At 43.3% G+C, this 23,901-nt stretch overlaps 1 protein-coding gene across 2 annotated transcripts in view; it reads right to left on the bottom strand.

Moving 5' to 3' along the window:
- Positions 1–23,418, bottom strand: part of LOC128378311 (myosin-9-like) — a 30,582-nt gene extending 7,164 nt beyond the window's left edge. The window contains exons 1-24 of one of the 2 annotated variants that reach the window (XM_053337787.1): positions 23,198–23,418; positions 11,336–11,667; positions 9,842–9,998; positions 8,734–8,761; positions 8,547–8,640; positions 7,729–7,749; positions 6,044–6,136; positions 5,877–5,940; positions 5,574–5,672; positions 5,272–5,415; positions 5,055–5,150; positions 4,639–4,910; positions 4,361–4,534; positions 4,039–4,212; positions 3,825–3,939; positions 2,177–2,364; positions 1,953–2,074; positions 1,799–1,868; positions 1,550–1,710; positions 1,283–1,391; positions 1,011–1,142; positions 580–786; positions 306–443; positions 58–181 (exon numbers count right to left, since the gene is read on the bottom strand). In XM_053337787.1, the coding sequence (XP_053193762.1) occupies positions 58–181; positions 306–443; positions 580–786; positions 1,011–1,142; positions 1,283–1,391; positions 1,550–1,710; positions 1,799–1,868; positions 1,953–2,074; positions 2,177–2,364; positions 3,825–3,939; positions 4,039–4,212; positions 4,361–4,534; positions 4,639–4,910; positions 5,055–5,150; positions 5,272–5,415; positions 5,574–5,672; positions 5,877–5,940; positions 6,044–6,136; positions 7,729–7,749; positions 8,547–8,640; positions 8,734–8,761; positions 9,842–9,998; positions 11,336–11,662 (3,109 nt within the window). In that variant the 5' untranslated portion in view covers positions 11,663–11,667; positions 23,198–23,418. The remainder of the gene's footprint in view (positions 1–57; positions 182–305; positions 444–579; positions 787–1,010; positions 1,143–1,282; positions 1,392–1,549; positions 1,711–1,798; positions 1,869–1,952; positions 2,075–2,176; positions 2,365–3,824; positions 3,940–4,038; positions 4,213–4,360; positions 4,535–4,638; positions 4,911–5,054; positions 5,151–5,271; positions 5,416–5,573; positions 5,673–5,876; positions 5,941–6,043; positions 6,137–7,728; positions 7,750–8,546; positions 8,641–8,733; positions 8,762–9,841; positions 9,999–11,335; positions 11,668–23,197) is intronic. The other variant, XM_053337788.1, reaches the window with a different exon arrangement.
- Positions 23,419–23,901: the final 483 nt, after the last annotated feature.

The raw sequence follows: 23,901 nt of genomic DNA, 5'->3' as shown, positions 1-23,901 counted from the left end.
CTGTTAAGATCAGTGGGATCTGTAGTGGCGCATCATGTTCCTGTTTTGTATTCCTACCTTCCAGGTCTGTGATCATGGCCTCGTGTTTGGTCTTGAGTTTCTGCAGGCTCTTGGATTTCTCCTCCTCCTCTGCCAGGTTGGTTGTGAACTCGGAGATCCTCTCCTCCAGCAGCTTCTTCTCCTGTATTCACAAATGTGGTAAACGATAAGTATCCCCCACAGATGACACACACTTTATTTTCACAGGAAGTTCGAAGAAGAGTCATAAGCTGGAAAGCCATAGTTATTGTTCTTTTCATTCTCACCTTGTTTAGTTTGTTGTTCTGGTCATCAAGGACCATGACATCCTCTTCTACCTTTTTCATCTTGGCCTCCAGGGTGACCTTCTCCAACTGCAGCTTCTGTCTGGCTGCCTCCTCCTCATCCAGCTGCTGCTCGAGGTCCTATTTCAAGATAAATGACAGCAGGGTTGATAAGTCTGACAAATAGGATAATCTCACTCTAATCAAACAGTAACTATCCTATGACGTGTCTACTTAATTAGTGGTTGTATATAAAGATTCATGTGTGACTACTTACTCCAATGTTTTGCTGCATCTTCTTTTTCTCTGTTGTCAGTTGAGAGGCACGCTCTTCCTCCTCCTCCACACGGGCCTCCAGGTCGTGGAGAATCTCCTCCAGCTCCTGCTTCCTGGCAGCCAGACGTGCTCTCATCTCTTCGGCCTCGGCGCACAGTTCTGTTTCTGCCTGAAGCTGCTCCTGCAGGGCCAGCTTCTCAGCACTCAGCTGCAAGCAGAGCAACATTAATCAGCATGGTATGGTGCTGAATACCTGACTCAGCTGTAGAACACATGTCAGAGGTCAAACGCAAAAAGGATGAATTTAATGTTGTGCATAGTTCATTCTAGTCAAGAAGCGCATCTTAATTCAATGTTCATTTCATGTCAATTCCTGGCAGGGGACAGAAAATGAACATCAATCAATCAAGAACGTGGTTTCTTCAAGTTTACCTGCTGCTGTTTCTCCTCCAGCTCCTGGAGCTGCCGCTCAGCATAGACCTGTTTCTCCTTCACCTTCACCAGCTCCTCATCCTTGGCCTGCATCTCCTCCTCCTGCCTGCTGACTTGCAGCAGGGGCTTCACCTGAGGAAAAAATAGTGAAGAAAAGAGGGGGTTACAAAAGACAAAGAGGATGCATGTGCAAATAGAGGATACGCTTGTGAAAAGTACAGTAGACAAGCTGTTGGCTAAGATGTTGAAGGAGGAGGAAGACTGAGGCCCACCTTTGTGAAGAGTCTCCACCACTGCCAGTTCCTGAGTTTGAGATAGGCGGCACAGTTCCTCTGGATCACCTTCATGGCGGTCAGCTGCTGCTGTCTCTTGGCAAAAGCCCTGCACAGCAATATCAGATAACAGTTCATACATGTTTTACAACAGACGCAGTTAATAACACATTTCCATTATATATTATAGACCAACAAACAAGTCATTTCCTACACTTTCAAAAGTGTGTTAAAATGTCATAAAAAGTTGTGCTTGTTTCTTCCTACCTGCGGGCCACGTAGCCTCTGCACCAGGCCTGGAAACTGATGATGATGTCTGTGATCTTCATGTCCCTCTCCTCCTCCAGGTGAGCCAGAACTCCTGCTCTGAAGAAAACTTTACTCTGACCAATCCGGTACAGGTTGGGGTCCAGCTCCAGGCTTTTGATCTGACAGAAAACGCACTGATCAATCCCACTGCACAGTGACGTAATTATCGATATTGTGGGGCTTTGCCAAAATGTTATACGCCCTTACCATGAGCACGCAGGCCTGCTTTCCATCCATGAAGCCTTTGGGGATGGCATTGGGAGTCAGGATTTCATATCTGGAGAGGGGGAGATGATAGGATTTTATATTTTCTGTCATATGACAAGTAGCAACTGGAATAATGTGCTCATCATTCTGTTACCTCTGTCTGAACTCCTGGAATACGATGCGGTTGGGGAAGCCCTGTCTGCAGATACGGATCCCCTCCAGCACACCATTACACCTCAGCTGGTCCAGAACCAGGTGGGGGTCCAGTTTACCAGCCTAGAGGAGGAGAACAGAGAAGGGAGGGTTATTATCAGATATAACAGATACAGCACAAACTTAATTCTGCGGTGTCATAAATGCCAAGTATTTCTCTGATACCTTTTTCTCGTGGTTGGGGATGATACAGCGGACAAAGTTGGGGTTTGTGTTCCTCAAAGTGGCCATGAGCTTGGACAGCTGCTCCTTGTACAGCTGGCCCACTGTGCGGAACATGCCCTTGCGGGTCTTAAAGGCTCCGGGCATCTCTGACATGCCAGAGACCTTATCCAGACCCACAATGCGGTCCACTGAAAGAGGGAACAATAGAGAGAGAGAGAGAGAGAGAGAGAGACAGAGAGGAGAAAGACTTGTAAGAATCCAGCAGGTTTCATTTAATGATTTGAATATGTAACCAGGCAAATTCAAACCAAATGCATGACCATCGTCTCTCCACTTCCTCTATAGAGAAAAGAGGCAGTGTTGTTCTCAAAAAAAAAAACAAAAAAAAACAGAACCAGTGAAACACCACACAAAAACTGAGTGAATGCGGAGGGAAACCAATGAGGATTGTGGGATGACAGAAGAGATGATGGAGGGGAGTCACAAAAAGCCAGCGAAGCGTGGGGATATTACAGTCACACCATAATAAACAATAAATAAAAATAGTGCCGTGAGTGGACTTTAACCGTTAACATTGCCAGTTTGTAGTTCTGAGTGAAATTATGTGTGGTGGTTCACTTAAATATATGTGTGTGTGTTGGAAAGGTGACACACTTTGAGGGTTGCAGTGGACATGTATTTTTGTGATGACAAAATCAAAAATCAAACCAAACCCATGCAGTATATACCCATTGCTGCAGTACCCATGACCAACACCAGGAGTCCCAAACAACACTATTACACAAAGGGAGAAAAGGAGAGTTCAATGACAGAGCAACAAGTCCTAAGACGACTAGAAGGTATGTCACTGCACACAAAAGCACCTCACAAAATCTTACATCTTCTAAAAAGGGAAGCTTAGGTTAAAAACCCCGAACACAGCTTTGATCATTTAGGAGAAATGGATGGAGGCACCACGGACGGCGAAAAGGATTTAGGTGGAAATGAGCATGTTGAAACAGACAGATGTAGTAAAGAGGGAAAGACTTAATAAATGAAAAAGAAACCTTGTCACCTGAGTCAGAGTGTAGAATAGGAAAACGCTGATAAAAATAGGCTCTCTGACAATTCTGTACCTCTGAGACCCAGTAAAAGAAATTTGGAAAAAGAATGACAGACAAAATGGGGCCGTACAGAGGAAGAAAAGGATGGGATTTGAAAAAAAAGGTAAAAACAAAGGTCCATACACCAGACAATAAAAAAAAAGAGAAAGAAAGTAAAAACCACGAACAGGAAAGTACCATTAAACTATTCCCACATCAAACACTGTCCCGTGTGAAACAGTAGCCCCTTTTACAAGGATAGTTCAAAGTGGGAATGTTGCACTGTAATTCCGCCTCTGTTTTATCTAAAAAGGCAGTAACAGGGAATGGGGGAAGCTAGAACACACACTTAATGCTGATGATGTTGTGTTATAGGTTACGCAAGCATGCTATCCAAAAAAATTACACACAGGGGCGGTATTATGTCAGCTTTTTTTGGTTCAGTGTAAAAAAGCAAAACTGGCATCATGATGGTCTTCTTTGGGGCAATAATGTGGGATCTCTATATAAAAGGGGCTAATGATTCCTTGGTCACCACAACAATATGTTCATTTGGCTGAACTCACCGTCCTTCCACAGCTCAGAGACAAACTTGTCAGTGGACTGGTTGAGCAGTGAGGCAACGTTGTCATTCAAGGGGTCCATGTTCTTCATCAGCCACTCATCTGCTTTGTAGTCCACCTGAGGAGTAACAACAGGCAGGAATTGATGTCTTTATAATTTTAGACTCTCATATCTTTGGAAAACTGTAAAACTTCGTCATGAACTCTGTATGTTTACCTTGCCGGCATAATGGATAATACAGAAGTCTGCCTCATCCTTCAGTTTCTTGGGCTTAAAGAACTTGGGGTGTGTGCCCTGTTCCTGGAGCACCTTCTCCACAAAGCTCTTGTCTGTGGCCTTGGGGAACCAGCACTCCTCATCCAGCAGAGCCAGGATACCAGGGGGGCTGGCCTGGATACAGTAGGGAGAGTGCAGATGTTAATGTATGAAATACAAAGACTGTGAAGTGCTGAACACATTGTTATAACAAAGATGTCCAAATGCTTGGTTGAGGACAACAAATGACAACTTGACATGCGAGTAAAGTTTGCAAACTCACAGGTTTCTCAATGAGATCAATGCAGGGCTGCAGATCCAGGCCGAAGTCGATGAAGCTCCACTCGATGCCCTCCCTCTGGTACTCCTCCTGCTCCAGGATGAACATGGTGTGGTTGAAGAGCTGCTGCAGCTTCTCGTTGGTGTAGTTGATGCACAGCTGCTCAAATGAGTTCAACTGGAGAGACATGTCACAAAAGGTTAGGAAGACCGTTGATCTAAAGCACAAGTGTATGGATGTGTACAGGGAGGCAAGCCATTTACAGTTTGTCACTTGTTTACCTCAAAGATCTCAAAGCCAGCGATATCTAGGATGCCGATGAAGGAGGCTCCCTGTCTCTTGGTCTTGTCCAGGGCCTTGTTGATCCTCATGACCAGCCAGCGGAACATCCTCTCATAAGTGGCCTTGGCCAGGGCCTCCACAGCAAACTCTGCCTGCTCCTGGGTCTGGGCCTTCTGGACGTAGTCTCTGCCTACCTTGATCCTGGGTGACAGGATGGCTCTGGTGAAGTCTGTGACATTCATACCCATGAGATGGGACACCTTCTGAGCAGCTGTCGAAGAGGAAAACAGAAGGAAGAAAAGAAAAACAAAATGACTGGAGGATCATCAACTTTTGTAAATATTTTCTAGGGTGTTTGCACTGTCAGCTGTTTCAGATTCATGACCCGCAGAGGAAGGGTTAAGGTCGGACTTACCGGTGTTGTCAGGCATGGAGGCCTGGTCTGTGTGGCGCTCCTTCTTGAAGCTCATGTTGCCGAGCTGCAGCACGGAAGCCACCACCTTCAGCATGCCTGCACAAAAAAACAGAACAAACATGGTAAATCTTTTATGTTGTGCTAACAATACCTAGACAAACACAGGCAATGTCACGACTAAAGATCAGAAGAGAAAATTATTCGGGCTCTGCCTCACCTATCTGCTCATCCTCTGGAATGCTCATGATCCGGAAGGCCTCCATGGTCTCTGTAAACAGGTCCTTGTCCTGCTGTCCAGGGATTGTGACATTCCCGTTGGAAAGGAAACGGTAGTTGTTGTAATTTTCCAGGAGGAGGTCAGCTGAGAAAGAATGATGATCGGTATGAGATAGACGGCAAAAGAGAAGGTAAAGATCTTTCCAGGAAGGACCTCTATAATTGTAACCCTTTAGCAAGAAATGCAATCACTACTACTGAGAAATACTGTTATTACACAGTGTTATTTAATATGGTACTTACCACGCAATTTATCTCCGGCCCCTGTGAGCAAGTAGTAGAAGATATGGAAGGTCCTTTCATCTTTGGCTTGACGGATGGCACGGGATTTCTCCAACAAGTCTAGTAGTCAATCTGTTAAGGTTTTCTCACCCTAGGCACGACAAAGCTCTGCAAACCAATTTTTTATATTATAGTGAGACTCTTTCAAATTCCTGCAGTGATTCTAAATGTTTGGACTCCTAAATTCTGTAATAAAAGCAAGATCAAGTGTTACAAGTCTTTAATTCGAAAGAGAAGCAGTGACCACACAGTATTCAAGGATACAGGTTTCAATATTGGCACCGACAATGTAACCGTTGACATCAAAGTTGATCCTGATGAATTTTCCCTAAAAGGAGGAGGAGAGGGAGGGGAGGTGTTGAACAGTTCAGTTGGACAACAGGCAAGCTTGTAAGAAGCCTAAAAAAACGAGACACCGCAGTAAGTCTTACAAATCGGGAGGAGTTGTCGTTTTTGACTGTCTTAGCATTTCCAAAGGCCTCCAGGATGGGGTTAGCCTGCAGCAGCTGCTTCTCCAGCTCCCCCTAGTGGACATAAGGAGCAAAGCAAAAGCAAAAACATAAAGAACACTTTTATCATTTTTCCATTTGCCTGCCATTAAACACCCTTTTTTGGTTTCTTGTGGATTGTATTGCTGAGTCGTTAAGTTGAGTAATTTACTGTGGTGTATTGCGGGAACTTTATATTATGATCTGTTAATGTAATACAATGTTTCTTCATTGTGAGAAACTCCTTCTAGTTTATGTTGACATGGTGACAATTTACACATGATGTACTTACGTCTGAGGAGAAGGGACAAAACACACCATATACACACACCAGCGATACACACAAACACACACATTGCACCCAAGCATTTTCCCCAACACATATCATGTTAGTGCCCAAAATTTGCAAACACCCAGAGACCCTGTGAGCCTCAACGGTAACCCATCACCCGAAACCCAGAGCAGAGTAATCCAGAAATAAAGCACAACATAAGCTGTACCTCCTTTCAGCTTCAACATAATGTATTACCTGTTTATATTAAACTTCTTTCAAGCTGGACTACTTTACAGTGAGGTCTCTGTATTTACTCCACACATGTAATACAACATTATAATAAAATTTTAAGTAATCTTCATATGCTCAGGCATGTTTTTACCAGGCATTTTTTTTCCAAATATGGTTTTCTAGGCACATGTGCTTTTTATAAAAAGGCCTTTCCCCTGCATCAGATCTACAGATGCATAACTTCACACTCCCATTTGGCTGATGATTGGTCTGATCCATCCAGCAAAAACATGGAGTTGCATCAGCTAAAAATTTCAAAAGCTGCCATTGTACTGATTCATAGGCAGAGGCGCATATTACATGTTGAAATTACAAAAGGTGTAAGAATTCACAGCAATGGTATTCTGCTGTATATCAAACTATTAAAAGAAACATATTTGGCAGGGAACTCGTGTAATTTATGATGTTTTGCTTTCTGCAAGATCACAGAGTAAAGGCCATGGATTATTAAATTATTTACAAGGCATACAGCAAATCAGATTGTGTTTCTTCACTGTGCCTCTTAGTATAAACCTTTGATCAGACATGTTGGCTCCATGGGACAGCAGTGTGTCTGTGTAGAGCTCATATTATAAGCATAAACTGAGCAGGATGTTGGCAACAGACACTGCTCAAGCTACATTTCTTTTGCAAAAAAGATCATTTTGGATTCAGGTGCACACACACAGAATAGCGACAGAAGTTATGAAAAATTCAACCAGACTATCAGCTTGAGGCACACAGTCCAAAAAAAGAAGGAAAAAAAAAATTGCTGTATTTTTTCAGCAAAGACCCCTCCCCTCTTATCCTACTATTGTCTGGCTGAATTTTTCACAGGAACACATACGGCTGCCACTGATCTGCAAACAAACTTCCTCTTGACTTCCTATTGGCTCGCAAGACACGTCACCTCTGCCCCTGAATACAAAGTGACCGCAACAGTGCGCTCCGGCGAGGGAGGGAAGGAGGGGTGGGTGGGTGGGTGGGTGTATGGGTGACGGAGGACGAGGGGTGTAGGAAGAGGGTGATGATGACAGAAGCAGGTAGGGGAGGAAGAGCGAATGGAGGGAGAGAGTTAACTCACATGTGACAGGATCGAGCTGTTCTGTTGATGGGAAGAGAGAAATACAACAACCTCAAAAAAAAGGGATGATGGATACTGATGTGTTGTTTTTTTTTCTATTGAACCTCATTGGGTGACTTTCAGCAGCGTCTATCAAACAGCAGGCTGGCAGGCCAGATAACAGTGGTGCAAGTTTTCCAGGCATGTATGACGTAAGGCTCGGCTCTGGGTGGCAGACTGAGTTTTATGTCTGATGCAGTAAAATCAGCAAAAACCAAATACATGACAGATGAAGTAAGGCCTCTGGTCTATATAACCTGTCAGCGCTGGGAGTTTTAAATCTGCACCACTGTTTTTTCTGAACCTGCACGCCTTATTATCTTAACCACCGCCCCTTTTTTTCCCTTTGGATGGCGGTTCTTTTTCTGTGGCAGCTGCGCCACAGAAGAATTTGTTTGCTGCAGAAAATAAGCTCTTTGAACACAACAATGTAATGATGGATTAACAGTCATTTAATGTTAAAGTACCAGTAGCACTGGTGTACAATTACACACAGCGACACACATCATAGTCACAATGGAAAAAAAAAAAAAAAAAAAAAAAGTAGTTGGTGAAGTGAGCAGAGAGGAAGAGGAAAATATTTGGTCCAGTGAGATAAAAAAGCACTTTAAGGAATAAGGGCTTGTTTCTCCCTTGACAATGAATCAAATAAAAAGAAACAGTAGGAGGTGGAGTGAGAGAGTGTGAGATGAAAGATTTTTTAAAAAACTGGGTGATGTAAAAGAGTGACAGGAGGAAGGTTTGAAGGATGAACAGTGTAGAAGAGAAGGAGGACTGACCTGATCTTTCTTGGTCTTGTGAGAGGAGGCCACATGAGCCAGATACTGGATGACCTTCTTGGTGTTCTCTGTCTTACCAGCACCAGACTCTCCTCTATGAGACAAACAGACAATAAAAGTTAATGTTAAAAAACAGAAAAAAAAGGTTAATTTCACAGAAGAAATGTATGTGATGTCTGTAACTCACGTGCAAAGAATGGACTGGTCTTCACGATCTGCAGAAAAGAAGAAGAGCAAATATTGATCATGAGGTCTTTTCCAGAATAACAATGCTTCATATTCTAAGTGTGCATATGTTATCGCTACTGCACATACAGTACACAAGTACGGCAGGAAGTACACTGGCCACAGGCAGGAAATCAATATCTGGCTTCCTGTGACTGGAAAGAGGTGCTGCTGGGGGTTCTAACTTACTGGCTAATTACCAGTCCCAACTCTTTCCTGCAGCCAAACATGGTGAAAAAGAGGACTGCGGCGGGAAGGAGAGCAAGTGGGTGGTACGCATGACAGATGACACAGCTCAGCACATCAGGGGAAACGGGCCTAAAATGGGGCTGTGCTGCCAAACTAAGACAATACATCCAAGGAGGTGCGCTAAAGAAACATTACGAAACAATAGCCCTGCAGGAAATACCAATTAGCGTTGTACATAATGTTGTTTTCCTTGCAATGGCTGACTCAACTCATTGGGGCATTGGTCGCAAAACATTGCATAATTGTAAAATGTGACATGTGGTGAGTCTCCAAAAGGTTAAGATGGCATACAGTTTGGCAAACACAGGGAATGTGTGTTGGCGAAGGAGGGTTAGGAATTCACATAATTAAACTATTCTCTTAAAAATCTGTCTTAAGCTTAAAAAAATAAATATCTATTGCATATTTCCTTTTTTCCATGCACTGTACATTCTCCTGCACAGGCCTCTTATTCAATACAACCTTACTTTAGCAAGAATTTAGAGTCTGGTATTTGCTGAGGCCAGTGGGGCAAGTAAATCATATGAAATATTGCTGGTATCATATCCAATACTCTGCAGCGTGTCTTATATTTGAAGGCTCAAGCTCAATATGGAGGCTACTCTCATGCACCTCATTTCATTTTTTAAGAGGGTGCTGGTGGAAAAAAGTTTGAGGATGATAAAAGAAACTGGGGGAAAAGTTTAAATCAAAAAGGGGAAAAAACATATTGTAGGCCAGGAGACTGTTAACATCACTATAATAATATTTGTTTTTAATACAGCCGTGATTGCAAAACTCATAAAACATTTTGCAATGTGACAGCTTGGATAGCGCCTTACCTTGCATCATGCTTCTGTAAGATGTGTCGGTTATAGCGTAGATATGGGGCGGCATTTCGTGCCTCTTCTTGCCCTTGTACATGTCAACAATCTCCTCTGAGTAGATGGGCAGGTTCTTGTAGGGGTTTATGACAACACAGAAGAGGCCAGAGTATGTCTGCACAACACATAAGAGGCGGAGGTTAAACATGGAATAAGACTAGTGGAGGTGGAGGGGTGTTTGACAGTGTGCAGTGCAGGATCAACATCTTGGGTTGGGTTATTTCATGTGGTACTGTATAAGTTTCACTATTTTCTAAGTTCCCCATCCCCCCCTTGTACACTAACTGAAAGTTTCTCATGAACTCTGATTTGGTCTTCTCCTAGGTTTGCAATTTTAACCCCACCCTGCTGCAAGTTCAAACTGTTGAGAGATGCACAACTGCAGCTACTTTACAGGCTAGCTGTAGAGTTATCTTGTCTGCTTTGAGGCCAAGAACTCAATTAAACACTTAATCTGGATGTGGAAGAAAGAAAAGATTATGTATCTAGATTTCTGCCATAACTTTTAAAATGCTGGATTCTTGTGCAGCCCCTCCTAACATCTCTGTACCAGGCAGCTCCCCCCTCTTGCTTCGTACCCGGCTCTCCCCTGAGAGACGCTTAATCTAACGACTACAGAGCGTGGAGCCACTGCAGCCGACCGTAGCCTGGATCTCTGGAGGGAGTGAGGAAGGGGTGTGTTGATATGACCGGGGTCATGCCGTACAGTCAAAAGAGACCAAAATCATTCCCAGCCCAGGACATGGGGATAAATGGCATTAATTATAGGGCCAGTAACAGCAGTTACAACATAATTTACATTCCATGTCCATCTCTTAAAAAAAAAAAAAAAAAAGAAGAAAAAGGACTTTAGCCCCTTCCTCATTCCCCAGCTGTCTTCACATCTCATACCCCACACTGCATTGTTCCCTGTAGCTTCCTGTTTACAGGACAGCTCTAAACACACACAGCTAACAACACATTACTACAGAGCATTAAAAAAAAGAGGCAGAATACGTGGATGAAGGAGGAAAAAACGCTTGCATACCATGCATACGATAACAGACTGCACCTCTTTCTTTCCTGTGACAATTTGGACACAATGGAGTTGTCTAAAACAATGGGGCTTAATCAGGTAATTAGGGGGTCGGACTGAGAGACAAATTGGTTTGGAGGCTGGCCACGGCAGATCATTTTCTATAAGCCGGTGGGGATTTCAAAACAATTTAGAGGAAATGCCACCACGCCAGTACATTACCTGGACAATGGTAAGACAGCAGGAATGTAATCCTAAGGAGAATTTAGCTGCATTTTATTCTCAAACATAAGTTAGGTAGAATATTAAAAACGTTAATGAAAGCTGCAAAGAATTGTCTTTGAAAACCAGACAGGGACAGAAACTAAAATTAGCTTGCTGAGGTGCAATGAGTGAATCGATGCTTCATTCGCTGCTTTTTGTGTCTCCATACTCACATAAATGAGACCCGAGTAGTATCTCTCCTTCAGGTTGTGCAGCACGGAGGCCTCGTTCAGGCAGGTGAGCTCGGCCATGTCCTCCACCTTGCTGAACTTGGGTGGGTTCATCTTCTGGATGTCGTCCTTGTTCACCCGGATCTTCTTGCCGGAATCCGCCAGCTCAACCACGCACTCGTCGCCTCGCTCCTCCTTCACGGAGCCGGCCTCGAAGCCCAGGCGCTCCGAGGGCACCCATACCAGCTTCTTCGTGGCCCAGTCAGCCTGTGCCAGCGGGTTGTTGACCAGGTTGCGATCCACGTACAGGAACTTGTCTGCGTCTGACATGGTGGCTGTTTGAGAAAGAGAGAAAATAAAAATGAGTGTGTTTAGTGCCACAAAATTAAGAATATCATTGCCAGAGGTGTGAAACTTCTCAATAATAACCAGCAGAAACAAAGGGGAGTAGTCATGTAAAAAGAGGTCTAGTTTATAGGATTAGACCTTTGCTATCCTTCCATCTTCACATGCCATCTCTGAGGAATGCAAAAGGTCACAGCTGATGTGATGTGCAACAGGAAACGTCTGCTCGGGTTAAGTCAGGTCGACATAAAGCACGGCCGTGTCAAGAGAGGCTTCAAGTTGCTCCTCCCTGCTTCACTGTTTTGAATACTTTAAAATTTACAACTGCTGTCCCATCTGGAGGGGGACAGAGGGGGTAAAAACCTTTGCCTAGCTCTCATGTCTATCTCACAGCAGAGGTCTGTTTGCTGGTGGGAAGCCTGTGAGGGAGTGTGTCTTTGTTAACGTTCCTACTGGTTGGGTCAGGGTGCCTGTTCATAGAGGAGGGGGGATGGAGGGAGGGAGGTAGCGTTGAAAGTGGGTGATGATGGAGAGATAATATATACACACACACCTCTGCAAGGAATGTCTTATCAACTAAATAGTCTGAAGGAACTAAAACTGGTTACTAAATTGGGAATCTACAAAGTCTGCTTTCTGCTTCAGAGGAACTGTGAAGATGGAGGATAAAAGATGAAAGATTGAAAGATTTAAAAAATAGAGTCGCAGTGTTTGGCACCCAGCGCCGCAGTCATGTTCTCTTATAGTTTCTGGTATTTTTCTTATTCAGTAGCCTACATAATTAGTTGAATTGTACTAAATCTTGTTCAATCTCCCTGTAACCTAGGATCTCTGTGTTACTCTTTTTTTGGACTTATTCCATCATATCAGGTACTATGTTTGTTTTAAAGCCAAAAACACTTAACACATTCCTATATTTAGTCTTAATATTGATACTAGCAACAACCAGAGACTCTGAATGAATGCTGCATATAATAAGCTGTGGCAGCCTTGAGGCTTGTGTATGACCAGAAAGAGACGTTATGTACAGTGATCACTGCCTCAAGTATTCCTGAGTCATCAAGTAAATACTTCATGTTGATTCTTGGGCAGTGATATTTTGAGTGCAGGAACAACAACCAGAGAGGTTATTATTCATTTCCTGAACAGCCTCTGCAGAAATAATGGGCCACTGGTGAAGCCAACATGTGCTGATTGCTTTAAAAAGAAAGGATTATGTAATAACTTCACTCATTTTACGCTTGGAGAACTGTTCAAGGATTTGGGTTCTTAATTTTGTCGTTCAAAGAGTTGATGACCTCATACTAAATGCTGAAGTTTCATACAGCAAATTGTTGATCTTTCACAAGCTGAAGCTCTCCACACATTGTTGCTGCTTTAAAACACTTGATAGCTCCCAAATAACAGGGTTTGTCACCGGGTTTCACCCATTTAAAAAGTGACTAGACAAGTATTACCAGTGTGTGGGGAGGAGGAGGAGCGGGTGCAGAAAAACAGAGGCAATTAACTGAACATGGTGTGCTTTCACTGACAAGGGGACTCTCTCCCCCTCAACGTTTCCTCACCTCCGAGGGAAAACAGAGAGGTCGGGTTCATCCCAATCTCACACTCATCACAACTGAAATAATATTTGCTGGAATTGTTTATGTCCACGAGCAGTCGTTCCACATTGCGCTGCGGTCCGGTGGGACGGGGAGCTTGGGGCCACATTCTCATGCTCAGCAGTTTTAGAAATTGCTCGAAAACGACGAGTGTGGTGTAGTCCACATGAAAATATAATTTAATGGGTGGATTAGTGCATTTTTAAGATTTTTAAGCTTATTTTCTCAATTAATATTTAGGTCAATAAACTTCTAATTGACATTTTTCACCGATGAGACATCCTCAAGTCTTCTTTTGGCCCGGCCAACATCCATAATCCAAAAAGATGTTTAGTTTATTATCATAGAAGATTAAATAAACCAGAAAACATTCACATTTAAGAAGCTGGAATCAAATATTCACTGCAGATAATCATGTTTGCTTATGAACTGACCCACAATGATTATTAAAATAGTTTAATTTGTTGTCTAAGTTGCTCTACCTACCTTACAAGGCTTAAATTTCCCTATCTTGATGATAAAATTAACTAATTTCCAGTAAATCCTGCATTCCTCCAAACTTCTTTCAATAGATAAACTCCCATTTTCAGTCATGTGAGTCATGGGTTCTGCTAATAAATATTGCAAAACAAACTAGCTGTTAACTGTTCTGAGAAGAGGTGACGGACCCTTGAGAGCAGTCGGGGTTGCTGCATTTTAATGGGGTGGCGTCTGTTCCGGCACATTAACCCTGATCTGTGAGAGAGGGAGAGCCGTTCTTCTCATGACCCCTGCCTCCCTCCGTCCTCCGTCAAAAACCCCGTCGGCCTGCGCTACAGCTGACGTCCATCATTTCCTCACCCCCCTCCTCTAAAACTCATCTGCAGTCCACAGACCCCATCCTGTAACAGAACATGCTGCAAATTAGTCCTGATATACTTCTCAGCTGGCTCCGCTGGCCCTCCTCTGCCTCCAGTCACACTCCTCTGCCTCTCCAGGATCCTAACACCCCACTCCTCCCGCTCCCTCCCTCCCTCTTCTGTTTATCCAGTCTTTTCAGGGTCACATTCCTCCCATACTCACCCTTTATCATGGAGAGACAGCAAAGCAAAGGAATTCCACAAATTTCTATCCTCTATCCACTATGCCCCCCCTCACCACCACCACCACCCCTCCCTCCCTCCCTCCTCCTTTTTACATCTTTTCTCAGACCTATTCTCTGGCTTTCCTTCCTGTTTTTTAGCCTTCCTCTTCTTACCCCCCCACCATCACATCTGAAGGTCATGTGTGCCTTCAGGGGGGATTCAACAGTCAGAGGAGATCAGCATCACCTCACACCCATCCTGATCCTGTTGCTTGCGTGGTTCGGAACAGACCTGAGCACTATCAGCCCTTCAGAATCCACTTAGCCATTATATTCGATCCAGTACGTTTGGACCAGTTGGCCCCCCTTGCGAAGCTGAACTGGAGCCACGACTGATTACAATCCCTGTTGCTTTGTTATTTTGGCAAAACACGAAACATGAAAACAGAACAGGCTTGAACACACCCAAAATGCTCTGCTGCTGCTGCTGCTTCAGTTTGCTGTGTTTTAACATTGAGACGCGCTGGCCACCATGAAAGCAACATCTCAAAACAATCCTAACTAATACAAACACCATCTGTTCACACTCCAAAATGACTTGAGCGTGTATGGCTTAACGAATCGCACACCGATCTGCATTCGCCGCGCTCCGGAAACAGCCTGATTGTATATATTTCTTCAAGCTGCTGCTGACATTATTGGTTTCAAAAAAGAGAAAAAGACAAGTCCAGCCTGTTGATGTATTGCTTGACACAGATAACCGTGACACACTTCGAGATACCTCTCCGGAGAGCGGCACGAGGGCTAAAATTACTCAGCTATTCTAGTTTGACAGGCGCTGCTCTATATTGAAAGTAGAGAGAAGGAGGAAGGAGGAGGGAGGAGGATGAGGAGGAGGAGGAGAAGAACTCCCATTAAACAATGTTAGACTTAGGCCTTTCCTTTGCCGAGCATGACATGGATGTTGACTTTGACATTGAGATAAAACAGAGTGTAATAAACCCCCCACCCCGCCCCACACTTGAAGCTCCTGGCTCAGGTTCCCGCCAGGTTCTCCTGTAATCCTGTAAGACTCGAGGTTTCCCTGATTTCTTGTCACTTTTGAACCTGGCTCAGCTGTTGAAGCTTCCTCTATCTATTCTGTTGAGGAATCTGCTGATGATGAGATTAGCTGGAGGAGTTATTCACAACAAGGATTACTCATTATTTCAATACATAGCAGCAGGTAGGAAACTGTCATCCTGAAGCTAACCTTTGGGAAACAATCTTTTAACTTTATGGAACCTGACTGAGAAACCATTAAAGGATTAGAATCTAAAAAAAAAACCTAAAAAAAACGCCTGAATGAAGTTGGAAGCGTCCTGTCCGAGCAGAGGCCTCAGCGGAAAAGAGGAAGAGGAACCGTTAAGTAAATAAGACGAGGAAGAGAGCTGAGGCCCGTTTGTCTAAAAGTGGAGGAGACCAGAATGTGGTTACAAACAGAGGAAGTAATGCATTGGAGAGCAAGGAGGTGGAGGAATGAGGAGAAGGAGGAAAAAAGGGGGAAGAGCTATGAAGCAGTTCTTTTTCAGTCACTGTTGTCCTCATTTTTTTGAAAGCAACCTCCTGGTCTTTATAAATCCCCATCCCTCCATCCCCATCCCTCCATCAGACTACCCCTCTCATTCCTTTCCACTCCACAGACTCTCCCCAAGTTACTGTAAAAAAACCAAAAAAAACCTCAAGACTTGACGACTTCGACCGCAGCATGACCATGTACAGTCAAACGGGTCCACCCCCCCCCCCCCTTTTCCTGGCCTGGCTTAAAGAAAAAATCCCATAAAACTAGCTGTGCCATCATTGACAGGAATATTAATAGCACGACAGCGCGGTCGATAGCTGCATCCACATCGCAGCATCCCCAGCTGGCTTTTTAACCTGAGCCACATCTGGACGTCCTCAGCTGTCCTCCTCATGCTGTGTGGCTGTTTCGCACTCTTGTCCCCCCCCAACCCCCCCTTTCTTTCTGTTTATACCCCCCCCCACCCCATTTCCTCACAAACACTTCTGTCATTCCCTTTTGATTCCCCCTCTCTGTCTGATGATCTGTCAACTGGTGGTTTAACTCTTCTCTCATGCGACACGAGAGAATGGGTGCCAGACAACGGTCCTGAGTCAGTCAAAATTCATTATGGGCTCGCACATCAGCTCTCTCTCTCTCTCTCTCCTTCTCTTTCTCTCTCTCCACCTCTTTCGTCCTCCTTCCCCCTTGAAAGTGGGAAGGGTGTGGCAAAGGAGAAGAGAAGGGGAGGAAAAGAGGAAATGACAAACTGAGAAAACTATTTTGCCATTTGGGGAACTTGTGTGTGTGTGTGTGTGTGGAGTTTTTCGAGGAGGAGGAAGGAGGAGGAAGGAGGAGGAAGGAAGGAGGAGAAGGTGGCGTTTTTTGTTTTTTCTTTTGAGGGGGGGGGGGGGTTGTGTGTGCTTGAACGCACGCTGAGCGGCTCCCGAGACTGAGAAAGTAAATTAAGCCCTCGCTGGAAAAATAACCACGCTGCATGACAGATCCGCATCACTTTTCCACATTACTTTTCACATTCCGTGCCCCCGAAAACCGGGATCCTATTTCACTTTGAACTGTGAAGGCTGGCCAATGCCATCTACCATTTACAACCAAGAGGCCCATACTAGGTCTGAGCAAGGGCTCTCAGCACTTCATCTACACCAATGGTTCCCAACTCTTGTCCCCTTTGTTCCCTAACCCTAACCCATCTGACCTAATTTAATTGGATATCATTTCATTATTGATTCTAAATAGACAGATAGCAGTGGTACAACTGGTTGAATCCATCTTCTCCCATTCCAAAGCTCACTATTCAACCATCTATCTACTGTTTCTTCACTACATGTAGCGACCTAGTTCGTCCATATATCCATTACTGCTTGTGTACTAGTTTTTCCTCACACTCCTCCCTTCTTTTACCCACTGTGTATTCTTGGTTGCGCACTCAAATTAAATGACAGGGAGTGTAGATAATTAGAAAGAGGGTGTTGGTGAGATAAGCGCATCATTTTCAGGGTCAGAGAACAAATTCTGTGTCTATCATCCAAACAGCTATCTGATTAAAACCGCTGAACGCCACAAAATCGACAGGTTATTCGACACAAAGCGGATCAGATACTGCGTGGTACCAGTTTGCCCCCCCCCCCTTCTTTTTTAAACCGAAGCGCTCCCGACTGTATTGACCCATTGGATAAATACACAGAGGGTTACGTAAGCCTTTTAAAACAGACAGCGAAAGAATGCAGAGGGGAGTTAAGATACACATTTCTGTTTGTCAGCAATCATTTTTTCTTTAAAAAAGAAAAAAAGAAAAAGAGGAATGCGCTGGCACAGATCACTATTTTATTTCTGACAGACTCCGAAAAGGAAAAAAAAAAAAAGAAGAAGAATCTGTTTTTTCTCATTCAACCTCTAATCCTATTTTTCTTTAAACTCTCCTGGATTATTTTATGGCTCCTTTTTTTTTCAGCCTTATCACAAATCACTTGTTATCTCGAACGTGGGACACTCCCTCTGAGATAGTGAAAGAAGGTAAATTCGGGAGGAACAGATGACACAAGTCTATCTCTCGTTTCGACAATCTCATCATACAAAGCATTCACAGGCCTAAGAGAAGCACATGCTACATTAATAACCTGGTATCTCCTGTGTGTGTGGCTTGATTGAGATTGACATGGGAATATATTGTCTAATGGGAGTCAGAAGGTAGGCGCAGCATGTTTCAAAGTTCACAGTGTCTGCGCTGGAGGTGTTACACAATCTTCTAAGTATTAACCATTTCTCTACACGGTCGGACGCCAGGTGTGCCGCTCACATACACACACACAAAACCATGAACATCTATTTTCTGACATGTACAGTCACACAACTGTACTTGACCACAATCCCCACCCATTAGATCTCTGTTCTCTTCTGTGTTATAATGCGGTGTCTCTTACTTCACTTTGAATCACCTGTATTTACACTAAATCCATAACAACCGTAGAGTACTGAGGATATCCTTAAAATGTGCCAACTACACTAACAAAATCTATTTACTTGGGAATATAACTTCCTTGTAGTGTAGTGGGCAGCCAGGTGCTGACTTTGACCCAACAGGAAGTAGGCATCGTTAAACTGGCGTTCTAGAGAAGCCACTAATGACTGTATAGCTCACTCAGCTCAAGCATTACCTCATCTTTTATGCCACAAAGCAGACAGCAGTATTATCTATTGAGCCACGAGTTATTGTAAAAGAAAAAAAAAAAAAAAAAAAAAGAGGGCATGGTCAAGGTCCATCCTTTTGGATTGCAGTGGTGAACAACTCCTCTCTGTGTGTTAGCCTCAGTCAGAGCACAGCCATTTCCTGCTATTGTTCACTTCTATTGAAACCTTACAGGTGCGTGCTGTGAGGAGGAGGAGGGAGTGGGGAGGGAAAATGAAAGAGAGCATATGGGTGGGGGGCACCGACACCACGAGGACATGCAGGAAATGCAGTTGAAGGAATTGGAAAAGCCACCACATCGGATACTGGTGCAAATGTATCCTCTAGCTTCAACCATTCTGACATAAGGAGCCTTAATTATGTTTGTGTCAAACCCTGAAGAAATATTTTGGGCCGGAACATAAATAGTCGAGACATTTAAGAAAAAAATAGAAGTTTGCAAGACTGAATTAAAAGGCAGGGATTAGCATAAAGGGCGCTCATGCCGTCTCCATTACTGCCAGCCTGGAGATACAAACAAGTAGATTCCACTCTGTGCTGACCATCGGCAACACAATCAACAATATACATCATAGCATGATCAGCCCGGCCGTGGTTAATGCAGAAATCTCGGCAGTCTCCGCTCAGACTGGAATGTGTTGTGGTTTTTTTTTTGCCTGCTTGAATGAATCTCAGCTGACTGGAGCTTGTAGAAAAACCAGGGGATGTGCGTGACATTTCCCTGCCCTATCAATCATCGAAGACAAGTATTACATGTTCTAAAAGGATTACTAGAAAATGCGCAGGTAATGTACCGAGAGAAGAGAGTTGGCACGGCCCAACTGACAGCACAACCTTTGCAGCTGTCTTCATAATTGGAGATTAGCCCGTTTCAGGTGTGTAAAAAGACTGCTTGGCTTAGAAAAGAGGTGAAACTAAAAAAGGAATGATTTGATTGACTGCTGCTGGTTGTTCAACCGCTCCTTAAGTTGATAAAATGTCAAAAAATAGGCTCCTCTTAGTTAACCAGATAGCTGTTTTTGTGTGAGAACAGTTCAAAACCTTAAAATATGCAGTTTACTATGGAACTTGTGATAAACGATGAACATGAGGATTAAAACAGTTGCAGATTCATCTTCTCTCTAATCAACTAATCTATCAATCCATTAATTGTTTGGGCTCTGGCTGAAGCTTTAGCTTAGAGCACTTTTTTTTTTTTTAACTGAGCTTTTACAGCCCTGCGTTATCATGTGTCTCTCCTCTTTAGTCTGGCGCTGACAATCAGTGTTGAAGATATAATTGGAACAGTGAATTCAGTTAAGAGGTCACACATATACACACGCAAACAAGCTTAAAAATACCTTGCGTTTATTAAAACAACCTTTCAAAAAGCTTCATAACAGGAGACGACTGTAAGGGATTTTTGCGATGTGCCAAGACTGTGTCACGCTGTCCTTTCCCGTATTTATAACAAAAAAAAAAAGTGAAGGGGGGCATGCAGGATATTTAACCTCGGCCAGGCCGGGCTGTCCTTCAATGAAATCTAAACATCCACAGGCGCGTTTCGCTCAGACTGTATCATTTGGAAAGAAGATTGTGAGGGCCAGCTCCTTGTTTCAGATTTTTTTAAAAAGATGTCTGTGTTTAATTTTGTCTGGCCTACAGTACCTCTCCCAGGGGGCCCTCTAGTATGGACACTGCTGACACACGAATGAAGGAATGTAACGATCTCTGCAGGGGGGCAAGGGGAGGTGCTCTGTAACTGCACCAAAACTAGCAACAATTGAGACTGGTCTCCAGAGAAGCTGTTGCACAAGACATTATCCAAATTTAATTCATGACTCAGATGCAGTCACAGGATGTGACGTATCTGCTGTCACCCAATGTGCCCTTTTTAAGAATGAGTATTTACTGATATGTCTTCCTCAAGAAACATAGCTGCTCTATAAAAGAATATAGCTGGAAGAAAACCTTCATAAAGAGATACCTACAAGCCACACATATGTTTGTTTATGCATCTACTGTAATGTCTATTTCAACATCTAAACTTATTAATGTGCAAAGCTCACCCTGTGGTTTAATTGCATCAGCTGGCATTTTAAATGCATGCTTCCAATTATAAATGAAAGGTGCTGCTCTCACACCCCCGTGACAACGCTAACACTTTTGCAGCAATGAGAAGCAGGTTTAATGGGAGGAATACCAGAGTTGCTGGAAGTGCTGTTGATGTGAGACCAATCTGATGTGAGGTTGAGTTCATGAGTAAGTTTCTTTGTAAATACTGAATTACACAGCGCCTTAAAAAAATAAGGCAAACACGATGATGCACCGTCTAGCAGAGCAAACATTCATTGTACTGACGAAATGGAACTGTTGTGTTGTAGGTGCACAGGTAGGTAGGCCGGATCAGGATGTGAAAGCTTAGATGTGAGATGAGTCTGATATTGTAAAGAAAAAAAAGAAGAAGAAGCTGTCTGAGGTTGGCTTGGTAGGAATTGAAAGGTGGACAAACATGTGATTTTTGTATGAACCTCATAAAGAAAACTGCACTTCCTATGATCACTTCTGTTCTGACAACCCAGAATCTTAAAAATGATCTTTGCTGATTCACACTCTGCACTCCAAACACAAAGATGTATCTTAATATGTTTGTATTACTCTACTTGTGATTACAGGATGTCTCCTCTTCAAGTTTCTTCATAAAGCTTTTTTTATTTTTATTCTTTTTTTTGATGGAAATGTTCAGATCAACAATCTAAGATCAGATGATGCAGGTTTTACAGGTCATAAAATTTGCTGGGGAAAATGTGATTGTGATTTATGACTTTGGGCTACATAAATATAATTGACTTAACTTGTCTTGATATTGATATATAGCACAAAATCTCTTAAGCCATGGAAAACTGTGGTGTTGCCCAACTGCTGTTTGTGTACTGCTCAGTAATTAGATGCCAAACATGGTTATTTTCAGCTGGCATAATTATGCATTTCAATTATTCTGAATAAAAATCTGGCTGGGTATTATAAAAGCAACCAAACTGTGTATCACAATGCAAAAAACCATTTCGTTTTGTTATACGCCTTCTCCTGTTTCAGTTATCAGACCACCAGACTCTAGATGAGTAATCTGCAGAGTCCCCGAAGTCTGTTCTGAATTGGACTAAACTGTCCTTTTGCATTACACACCCTGGGGCTGGATTCATTCACAAGCCAAACATCATCTGGAAATACTGTCTTCATATTCATATACAAGAAATGTGTTTTTATGAAGAATGCAAGGGTTAGAACATATTGACAAAATCAAATATCACAATATTTTTAACCAAATACCATGATATTGAAATAATATTTTATGCATTACACAATGAGATTTTTGATAAATAATCATCAGTAATGTGGATATAAAAGCAGAAAATTACAACACTTGAATGCAGACAACACTAATGCCACATGAAAACTTTATAACATCCAATATTGAAGATTTATCCAGTCTCATATCATGAGGTCAATATAATAGATACATTGCCCAACCCTAAAAGCACTCTTTCCAATAGCTATGCTCTCTTCCTTTATTGCTCCCAGGTTCTGCATTACACTGTATGTGAATGTTATAAATAAATCAATCAAGAGACATCCTAGCTGAATACAAGTTCAATAAAGAACAAATGCACAATGTTTTTTTGTTTTTTTTAAAATCACATAACAATGAATGACTGGCAAACAAATGCTGATACACAGATCATCCAAAATATCCATTTAACTTCAACTCATATGATTTTGTTCAATCTAATGAGCCACCTACACAAAGAGAGGGAAACACATGATGAAGATAATCAAGTTTTCACCTCTAGTGAACTCAATCACAGTCAAATGTAGCTCTAGTTTTGGCCAAACCTCCTTCTATGTCCCACTGTAAGATGGCAGCGAAACTCCCAAAAGACAAACAGGCAGAAAGCGTACGGACGTACAGATGACATGCTTCATTGAGGTTAAGCTGATCGGCGGCGGAAAAGCGCACCGCCGTTTTTTTTCTTCTTCTCTTCGGTCCACCGGTGAACCAGTGACGTCATGCCGCCAGCCAGCAGACATATTACTGACCACACACACATACAGCGTCCGTTTCTTACGCCTGTACATAAAAAGTTCAACCCTTAAACTAATAATACACTTCCCGCGGTGTCGGTGTTGTCTGAATTCAACTTTTATTTTCATTCACATCCCTGGTTATGCTCAAAAACTCTTCACCGGCCTTATTTTTTATTTTTTTGCGACTCATTCAAGCGAATCACTTCCTGCTATGCAGTGAAGGCTTCAGCTTCTCGCCAGCTGCCACAATGCTGCTGCTTGCTGCTGCTACTGTAGTTTTGTCGAGCTCCGGCCTCGCATACCGCACACAGCTGCGTGTTTCAAAGCTTTAATAATAAAATATAAAAACCCGAGTGGTGTAAAGTTGAAGAAACCCCAGTTTAAATTAACTCCCGAGGGTTACTGAAGTTACAGCGGTGAAATAGCGACCCGTGCTTCCTGGTTCAGCGCACTTGCTGAGCAGATTGAATGAGTTATATGAAGGAGTACAGAAGAGAGAGAGAAAGAGAGCATGGCAGAGAAAAAAAAAAGTTAAGAATATTACCTGCTTTTTGGGTGCAGGACGCCTTTCAGAGGATGGTTAACGACAACCGGGGGGCTCAGTTAGCGTCTCCGTGAGTCAAACTTCTTTTCCAGTCGACAGCAGCTTCTCAGAGAGTTCAGGCTAAACTACAGTGCTCGCTTCCTCCCTCTCTTTCTCTGCTTCAGTCACTCTTTCTATCTTTTTTTTCTCTCTCGCTCTCTCTCTCCCCCTCTTCCTTCTGCCCTCCCTCTTCCACAGGCTTGCTCACTGGTTCGCGTAATTTCAGTCAGTACGTAGCCAGCCGGAGCCGGGGTGCGGTCCTGGACGAGGCGGGCACCGTCCCGTTTGTATCCGCCCCTCCAGCCAATGACTGCTGGCCCTTTTTTAATCCCCACACTTTGGGCCAATCCTGTTCAGCTAAAGGCGGGCTCGAGTGGAGGGGGTGACAGCCACTGGGTAGGGCAACAAGAGCAAGAAAAAAAATGAACTTGAAAGAGCAGGGAGAAGGGAGGGGGTACAGATAGAGCTGTGTTTAATGAGAGAGGTATGTGCATACTAAGGATTTTTATGACCATATAAGTACCAGTCACTCTCAGGATGGACTGCATCATCCAGGTTTTCTCTCATGTGTCAACAGGGTCTAGTCTGGCTTCTGCTTTGACAATAAGTAGCGGTGATGGCTCCAACTTTTGATACAGACTATGTTTGTGCCCTAGGTGAGATTT

Source organism: Scomber japonicus, chromosome 18 (assembly GCF_027409825.1).
Source record: "Scomber japonicus isolate fScoJap1 chromosome 18, fScoJap1.pri, whole genome shotgun sequence".
NCBI lineage: Eukaryota > Metazoa > Chordata > Actinopteri > Scombriformes > Scombridae > Scomber > Scomber japonicus.
This window is presented reverse-complemented; position numbering and strand designations above follow the sequence as displayed.